This window comes from Orycteropus afer, unplaced genomic scaffold (assembly GCF_000298275.1).
Source record: "Orycteropus afer afer isolate SDZICR_OR568_19922 unplaced genomic scaffold, OryAfe1.0 scaffold00644, whole genome shotgun sequence".
Lineage (NCBI taxonomy): Eukaryota > Metazoa > Chordata > Mammalia > Tubulidentata > Orycteropodidae > Orycteropus > Orycteropus afer.
The window spans coordinates 166,436-176,217 of NW_006922231.1; the positions used below are offsets into that span (position 1 = coordinate 166,436).

A 9,782-nucleotide genomic window follows, 5' to 3' on the forward strand; every position below is an offset into this window, starting at 1 on the left:
GAGGCAGTATCACTACAGAAGTAGGATTGCCCAACCTTCCTTCCGAGGAGTGGCTGGTGGGTTTGAACCGCCAGCCTTCTGGTTAGCAGTCATGTGCCTTAGGCACTATGCTACCAGAGCTCCTGTGTAAATGTATAGTATAGTATAAATGTAACTTTGTGTGTAAATGTATAGTATAGTGTAAATGTAACTTTTATGTGCACTGGGAAACCAAAAAATTCATGTGACTAGCTTTACTGTGGTGGTTTGGAAATGAACCTGCTTTATCTCTGAATTAGGCCTGTACTCTAAATTCAGGCCAGGCCAGGCAGCTGGACCCAGGCCAGAAAGAAGGCTCTCCAAATAGAGCTGAGCCATTGAATAGCCATAGTGTCATATAATCACAGATGTAATTACACATTTCATGGGCCCCTAGCCCTGCTTTCTGAGCTGATTAATGAAAATTTCTTGGGGCTTCCTGAGGTATTATACCTAGGATGTCCTCTGAATGCTTTCTAGGAAGGCAGATAATCAAGAACCTGTCACCTTCTCTGTGCCTTCTTCAAAAAAGGCCAAACTCACTGCCATCAAGTCAATTTTAACTCATAGCTACCCCCTTTGGGTTTTTGAGAGCCTCAGGATCCAGGTAAGGGGAGGGTGGAGAGGTTTCAAACACCTTAGGGAGACAAACTTGTCTTTCAATTTGTCCTCCTGTGGTGGCTTGCATGTTGCTGTGAGGCTGTGCCACTGGTGTTTCAAACGCTAGCAAGGTTGCACGTGGTACACAGGTTTCAACGCAGCTTACAGACTGAGACAGATTAGGAAGAAGGAAGAGGCCATCCACTTCTCAAAGAATTGGTGAGGGAGAACCTTATGAATAGCAGAGAAACAATGTCTGATACATCACTAGGCAACTTTAAGAATAGCCCAGAGACATTGTCTGGTACAGTGCAGAAAGATGAGTCCCTTAGGTCGGAAGGCACTCAAAACATGACTGGGAAAGAGCTGCCTCTTCAGAGTAGAACCAACCTTAATGATATGGAGAAAGTATAGCTCTCAGGACCTCCATTTCTTGACATGGCATGACTCAAATTAAGGAGAAACAGCTGTAAACATCTATTAATAATCAAAACATGGAATGTACAAAGTATGAATCTAGGAAAATTGGAAGTTGTCAAAAATGAAATGGAAGCATAAAGATTGATATCCTAGGCATTAGTGACCTGAAATGGACCAGTTGTGGCCATTTTGAATCAGACAACCATATGATCTGCTATGGCAGGAATGACAATTTGAAGAGGAATGGCATGACATTCATCATCACAAAGGATGTTTCAAGATCTGTCCTGAAGTATAATGCTGTCAGTGATAGGATAATATCCATGTGCCTACACGGAAACCAGTTAATACAACTGTGTTAGACTGGGTTCTCTAGAGAAACAAAACCAGTAAAGCTTATATATATATATGAATATAGAGAGATAAATTTATCTTAGGAAAATGGCTCACACACTTATAGAAGCTGGCAAGTCCAAAGTTCCTGGATCAAACGTCAAGCTGGAGGCTTTTCCATGTCAAGCTGGAGGCTTTTCCCTACTCTTATAGCGCAGGGGCTGAGGAGCTCAAGGCTGGCAGGCAGTACACCGGCTGTTGACTCCAATGAATGACAAATCCAAGATCTCCAGGCTGAATGGTGGATTGTTCACTCATGGACAGTTGTAGGCAGCACAACAGAATCCCGATCCACAGAAGAACGTCTCTTTTCCCAGAATGTCCATAGATATACTGGAAGCAGGCCACACCCCTAGGGAAACTCCCTTTCAACAGATTGCCTGCTCAAAACATAATCCTCTGATCCCATCATCGGAATAACCACATCACAACAGCTTAAACCACACAGAATTGTGGTCCAGTCAAGTTGACACACAGCTCCAACTATCACAACGACTATTACTCAAATTTATACAACCACCACCAAAGCCAAAGATGATGAAATTGAAGATTTTTATCAACTTCTGCAGTCTGAAATTGACAAAACATGCAATCAAGATGTATTTAATTATCACTGGTGACTGGAATGCAAAAATTGGAAACAAAGAAGAAACACCAGTAGTTGGAAAATTTGGCCTTGGTGACAGAAATAACACTGGACGTCACATGATAAGAATTTTGAAAGACCAACGACTTATTCATTGCAAATACCATTTTTCAACAACACAAATTGCGGCTATACACATGGACTTCGCCAAATGGAATACACAGAAATCTGATTGACTACATCTGTGGCAAGAAGCAATGGAAAAGCTCCATGTCTTCAGCCAAAACAGGGCCAGGAGCTGATTGTGGAATAGACCATCAACTGCTCATATGCAAGTTCAACTTGAAGACAGTTAAAACAAGCCACAAGAGCCAAAATATGACCTTGAATATATTCCTCCTCGATTTAGAGACGATCTAAAGAATAGATTTGATGCATTGAACACTAGTGACCGAAAACAAGGATTGTGGGATGACATCAAGCACATCATCCATGAAGAAAGCAAGAGGTCATTAATATGATGAGAAAGGAAGAAAAGGCCAAAATGGATGTCAGAAGAAACTCTGAACCTTGCCCTTGAGCAGAGAGTAGCTAAAGCAAATAGAAGAAATGACAAGATAAAAGAGCTGAACAGAAGATTTCAAAGAGCAGCTCGAGCAGATAAAGCCAATTACTATAATGAAATGTGCAAAGACCTGGAGTTAGAGAACTGAAAGGGAAGAACAGGCTCAGCATTTCTCAAGCTGAAAGAATTGAGGAAAAAATTTAAGCCTCGAGTTGCAATAATGAAAGATTCTATGGGCAAAATATTGCATGATGCAGGAAGCATCAAAAGAAGATGGAAGGAATACACAGAGTCACTGTGCCAAAAAGACCTTGTTGATCTTCATCCATTTCAGGAGGTGGCATATGATCAAGAACCAGTGGTACTGAAGGAAGAAGCCAAAGCTGCACTGAAGGAATTGGTGAAGAACAAGACTCCAGGAAATGATGGAATACCCACTGAGACGTTTCAACGAACAGATGCCCCACTGGAGGCTGTCACTTGGCTATGCCAAGAAATCTGGAAACAGCTACCTGGCCAACTGACTGGAAGAGATCCATATTTGTACCCATTCAAAGAAAGGTGATCCCACAGAATGTGGAAATTATTGAACAGTATCATTAATACTGTATGCAAGTAAAATCTTGCTGAAGGTAATTCAGAAACGGTTGCAGCAGTATGTTGACAGAGAACTTCAGAAATGCAAGCTGGATTCAGAACAGGACATGGAATGAGGGACATCATTGCTAATGTTGGATGGATCTTGGCTGAAAGCAAAAAATACCAGAAAGATGTTTACTTGTGTTTTGTTGACTATGCAAGAGCATTTGATTGTGTGGATCATAACAAATTTTGGGTAACATTGAGAAGAATGGGAATTCCAGAACACTTAATTGTACTCATGAGGAACCTGTACATAGACCAGGAGGCTGGCTGTCATTCGAACAGAACAAGGGGACACTGCATAGTTTAAAATCAGGAAGGGAGTTTGTCAGGGTTGTATCTTTTGACCATATTTATTCAGTCTGTATGCTGAGCAAATAATCCAAGAAGCTGGACTATATGAAGAGGAACGTTGCACCAGGATTGGAGGAAGAATCATTAACAACCTGCAATGTGCTGACAACACAACTTTACTTGCTGAAAGTGAGGTTGACTTGAAGCACTTACTGATGAAGATTGAAGAATACAGTTTGCAGTATGGATTACATTTTAATATAAAGAAAACAAAAATAGTCACAACTGGACCTATATGCAGCCTGACCATAAATGGTGAAAAGATTGAAGTTGTCAGAGACTTCATATTGCTTGGCTCTACAATCGATGCCAATGGAAGCAGCAGTCAGGACATCAGACGACATATAGCACTGGGCAAGTCAGCTGCAAAGGACCTCTTTCAAATGCCGAGGAGCAAAGATGCCTCCTTGAGGACTAAGGTGCACCTGACACAAGCCATGATACTTACAATCACCTCATATGCGTGTGAGAGCTGGACAATGAATAAGGAAGACCGAAGAAAAGTTGATTCTTTTGAGTTGTGGTGCTGGCCAAGAATGCCGAAAATGCCATGGCTGCTAAAAGAACTAACAAATCTGTCCTGGAGGAAGTGCAACCTGAATGCTCCTTGGAAGCAAGAATGGCCTGACTTGGTCTCACCTACTTTGGTCATGTTGTCAGAAGGGACCATTCCCTGGAGAAGGATGTCATGCTTGGTAAGGTGGGAGATCAACAAAGGAGGGAAAGGCCCTCAATGAGATGGATTGACACAGTTGCTGTGGCAATGGGCTCAAGTATATTAGGGATTGCAGAGCTGGTGCGGGACTGGGCAGTGTTTCGTTTTGCTGTGCATAGGGTCACTGTGAGACAACTGTGCATAGGAGATGACTTGACAGCACCTGACAATAACAACAATCTTTATGGAAGTAGATTGCCCAGTCTTTCTTCCATGGAGTGGCTGGTGGGTTTTGAACTGCCAACCTTCTGGTTAGTAGTCAGATGCCTTAGGCACCATGCCACCAGAGCTCCTTGAAGGTCCTTTAGGTACTTTTTTTTTTAAAGTGAATTTCCAGCCAGCTAGGGTTCAGTGGTAGAATTCTCGCTTCCCATGCAGGAGACCTGGGTTTGATTCCTGGCCAATGCATCTTGTATCTAGTTTAGGAGCTCTGGTGGTGTAGTCCTAAAGCATTTGACTGCTAACCAGAAGACTGGCGGTTCAAACCCACCAGGCACTCCTCAGAAGGAAGGTTGGGCGATCTATTTCCATAGTGATAGCGCCTCAGAAACCCAAGGAGGGTCCAACTCAACGGCACATAACAACAACAACAACAATCTATCTTCTCCCATTATCACTAATTATGTTTTCTTACTGTATGGAAATGCTCCTGCCCCCTAAATAATGAAGTTCAGTAGCTTCAAACAGGAGGGAAGACAAGATTCTCCTGGGGGAAGACTGGCAACCCCAGGTAATCTTAACTTTTCCTAAGAATCTTTTCCGTAGGGTCTTGTTTGGATAGCTGTTGCCACCAAATTACAGACCCCAGGGAGGAGGCATTGTTGGCCTTGCCACTTGAACACAGCTGTAGATAATTGAGATAGCTATGAGTGGGATCCGACTCAATGACAGTGAGTTTGGTTTTTGGTTTGGACCCTTGTGGAGGCTGAAACATTTAAAACTAGGTCTTCAAACCGGTTCAAAATGGCTCAGTAATTATGGTCATAAACAAGGGCCATGTATGCATTGAACAGCAAACAAATCTGTTGCCCATGGTATTTTGATCTGAGTAGGGAACAGATAGCTCTGCCCTAGTCAAAGGTGGCAGCTGACCACACCGCTTTGAATGTGTGTCACTCTGCATAGTCCTGCCAAAAATGTTGCTTTCAAAATGTCCTGCCATAATCCTTCCTCCTGAAAGTTTCAGGAGCCTGATGTGGAAGATTGGATTATTGGCAGGACTCTGGATAGCAACACACTTTCATAGACTTGCAGTCAGCTGCCATTTTTGAGCTGAGCACACAGCTGTTTGTTTCCTACTTGGTCAAAATATCATAGGCAACAAATTTGGTTGTTACACAACATATATGTGGCCCTTGTTTTTGATGGCAATTACTGAACCCCTTGAACTGGTTCAAAGCTCTGTTTAAAACACAAAGTTCCAATCCCCTTTACTGATACTTAGGGCAGTAGTTATGCTATGAGTCGAAATCAACTCCTGTGGGTTTAGTTCTCAATGTGTGGGTATGGATCAGCACAGTCAGCATTACCTGGGTGCTTGTTAGAAATACAAGTTTCAGGCTCTACCCCAGACCTGCTGAGTCAGAAAGTTGGCTAGTGGAGTCCAGCCATCTGTTTTAACAGTCCCTCAGGTGATGCTGGCTAAACTCTGAGACCTTCTAGGCTAAAGGGTGGAGTCCCTGGTGGTACAAACAGCCATAGCTAGGTTGCTAACCTAAAGGTTGGAGGCTTGTGTCTACCCAGGGGACCTCAGAAGACCTTATTTTTTGCTTTAAAAAATCAGGCATTAAAAACCATGTGGAGCACATATCTCCTCAGAAATACATGGGGTCACTGTAAGTTGGAACTGACTTGATGGCAGCTGGTTTAGGCTAAGGGATAACAAAAAGTCAACACAAAGAATAACTGTAGTCTTGCTTATTAAATATATCTTGCCATCTAGCAATTCTTCACCACAGCCCCCCCCCTCTCTGGGCTCCTGGGTGCCATATACTACCCAGAGCACACCTACAGACATCATGACTCTCCTTCTCAGTATCTAGCCTCAGAAAAAGGAGGGAAACCTCCTAAATCCTATTTTTTTTTTGTCTAAGGATCCACTTCTCTTGAGTAATTAATATCAAAATTTATCTCACTGATCAGCAAGCTGCTCTGGTAACCTCCTTCTTCTAAGGCCTTCTTTTCCTGCCTCAGCGGAATATCCCTATTGGTACAGCCCGGTAACCTCTACACTCCCATGAGGCACGCTTTTGTGCTTCTACCTTCTGAGGCAGCCACAGCCCTGGATGCAGCTAGCCCCATGCATCTGCCAGAGTTGCCTGAGGTCTCCTCACTCCATCTACAGAGAAAGGCCTCATTCTGAGTGTCATAGGTCTCAACCATAGTTAGAACTAGGGTTGTCAGATACAGCAAATAAAAATAGGCAAACCTGTAAAGAATATGAATTTCAAAGTCAGTCTCTGGATCTGAGAATCAGAGCCCACAGTGCTGCTAAAATTTCAGCCTGGCAAGGACTGCAAATAAGATAATACTGTTTTCTAGGTTACATATGCTGTCCCATCAAATGTCTGGTCTTTTCACATACTCTTTAACTCCTGTCCCTATTTTCCTATTGAATATTTATTTATTGACAATTATCTGCTGTGGGGAATAATACATGAGAAATTTAGGAAGAATTCTAAAAGCAAAAAAGAAGAGTTAGCTATCAAAATAGAATTATTTTGCATTCATTAAACTTGTTTAAGCGCTGGAGGGAGTTTTATAAGAACAGACACTAAAAGGCTGACTACATCCAAGCATGATTGCTTCCCTTTCTCTCTTAAACAGTGTAGAGAGTGTCACCTGCTGGTCATTAATAAAATGGTCTTCAATTATTTTATGTGTAACTTCTTCAGATCAAAGTTCCTGCTACCAATCTTTGTCCCAAACGTAAGAAACCAGATAACCGCAAGAGACTAACATTGCAACAATATTTTCCTTCATCAAAGTACTACCTTGTTTACACAAAAGCATACACTTTTATGATCCAAACTACTGTTTTCAAGAAGAGAGGTTAAACATGCCATTTAAAGCTTTTTTTTTGTCATTTAACTCTCATTGAAACCATTTTTAGTTTCTGAACTAATACTTTAAAAAAATAAATAAAAATCTTAATTGTGATTTGGGTGAAAGTTTACAGAGCACATTGGTTTTCCATTCAACAATTCCTACACATGTTGTTTTGTGACATTAATTGCAATCCCCACAATGTAACAGCATCCTTCTTACTTCCTCTCTGAGTTTACCATTTCCATTTGTCCTTCTTTCCTATGAACCTATATTTTTTTTGTAAAAGTTATCCTATTTTCTATAAGAATTTTATCATCAGTTCTATTTTTAATAATAACAAAACCTTATTTACAGAAATATAACACCAGAGTAGGAGACAAAGGAGCTCAGCTTTCTGGTGGCCAGAAACAACGTATTGCTATAGCCCGTGCCCTTGTAAGACAGCCTCATATTTTGCTTTTGGATGAAGCTACATCAGCTCTGGATACAGAAAGTGAAAAGGTAAGAATTAATTTAGATTCATTCACACTTTGAATCAGTTATCATTAGAAGATTTAAATTTACACTTTTGTCTTCCATGTTGTTGTTGTTATTTTCCGTCATGTTGGCCCTGACTCATAGCTACCCCTCTTTGGGTTTCTGAGGTAGTATCACTACAGAAGTAGATTTTCCCAACCTTCCTTCTGAGGAGTGACTGGTGGGTTTGAACCGCCAGCCTTCTAGTTAGCAGTCAAGTGCCTTAGGCACTATGCTACCAGAGCTCCTTTTGTCTCCCACAGTAGAGACTAAACTTTAGCCAGATAGGTTAGTTGATTGTTATTCATGTCAGCTTTCAGTGGAATTTACACTGAAACAGCTTTTTGTAGATGTCATTCAAGAAAACTAAGCAGGCACGGGGCAGATTAGTTGTATAGCACTTAAGCTCCAAAAAACAGCTCTGGATCACTTTGTATTGGTCTAAGAATTGAGGAGACATATTTATTTCCTATTTATGTAAGCAGTGTCAGCTCAGCAACTATATAAAAAAGATGGCAAGACAGTCTTAAAATCTATCTGTATCTTAACATAAATATCTGCAATCATTCTCAGCTCAAATGTTGTGATATCTGAAAGACAAACTGAGCATGTAAAAAAGGAAGAGAGGTTGTCAACCATTCTGAGATGTTCCCTTATCTTAAAAGCCTTTGTTCAGGGTTCCTGAATTTGCTATTTATTGAATTATTATGGTGCAAGAATTAAAAGATGAGGACTCTTTGCATCAGAATTAATTGATGTGATTATTGAACAGGTTGTCCAAGAGGCCCTGGACAAAGCCAGAGAAGGCCGCACCTGCATTGTGATCGCTCACCGCCTCTCCACCATCCAGAATGCAGATTTAATAGTGGTGTTTGAGAATGGCATAATCAAGGAGCATGGCACGCACCAACAGCTGCTGGCACAGAAAGGCATTTATTTTTCAATGGTCAGTGTTCAGGCTGGATCAAAGCGCTAGTGAACTATGACTACATTGGATGTTAATATTTTCTAATATTTTCATTTAAATATGGCATTTAATCAAAGTTAAAAAGCAAGTACTTATTGGAGAAATTATATAGAGTTACCTGTTTAACATTTCCTGCCACATTTGAAGATCATTCCACCAAGTTCCCACTCTTCAGAGACTTCATAGTTAAAGGAACAGAAAGAGAAGCAAATGAGGGAAAAGAATTGTTTTAATTTTATTATAAAATTTATAAAATAGTTCAAAGTAAATTTAAAAAAATAAAGTGTGTAACTCTGCTTATATTTTCTTATTGAGACTGCACCTTGCTAAAGGATTAGAAGTAGCAAAGAGTACTGAAATGTTTGTATATAAGCACCTATAGTAAAACTTTTATATGATTAGAAGTCATGTTGTCCAAAATGCTTGTGAATGTGTCCTTCCTAGTTGTAATACTACAGATCACTTCTATTTAAAAAGAGGCGGGTAGGCTTCTTTGAAAACACCTATTAATATTAAACAGTTTCGATTCTGACTCATAGCAACCACATTGGGTTTCCAAATCAGTAAAGCTTATGGAATTAGAGTTCCCCATCGTCTTTCCTTGGAGGGGCTGCTGGGTTTGAACCACCAGTCTTCTGGTTAGCAGTCAAATCCCTTAAGCACTACACCACCAGAGCTCCTTTTAAATAATAATAGGAATGTTCAAACAAAATACATCTTATTTTACCTATGTTTCCACTTTGGGTTCTATAGAACCACCTGGCCTTATTCTTGTACTTGATCCTGCTGATTAGTGCATTTCCACATATGATGCCTGTTAAACTGATCACAGCAATATAAGATTTAGGGCAGGGGGTGAAGATTTAGGGAATGCACAGTTGTGAAGTTGTATATTACTCTGATATACATTGCTCTTATAAAGAGTTCATAAAGGACTTTATTTTTTTTTCACTTTTAA

At 40.6% G+C, this 9,782-nt stretch overlaps 1 protein-coding gene across 1 annotated transcript in view; it reads left to right on the top strand.

Moving 5' to 3' along the window:
• Window positions 1-8,833, top strand: part of ABCB1 (ATP binding cassette subfamily B member 1) — a 119,146-nt gene extending 110,313 nt beyond the window's left edge. The window contains exons 24-25 of the mRNA XM_007956634.2: window positions 7,696-7,842; window positions 8,630-8,833. Of these exons, the coding sequence (XP_007954825.2) occupies window positions 7,696-7,842; window positions 8,630-8,833 (351 nt within the window). The remainder of the gene's footprint in view (window positions 1-7,695; window positions 7,843-8,629) is intronic.
• Window positions 8,834-9,782: the final 949 nt, after the last annotated feature.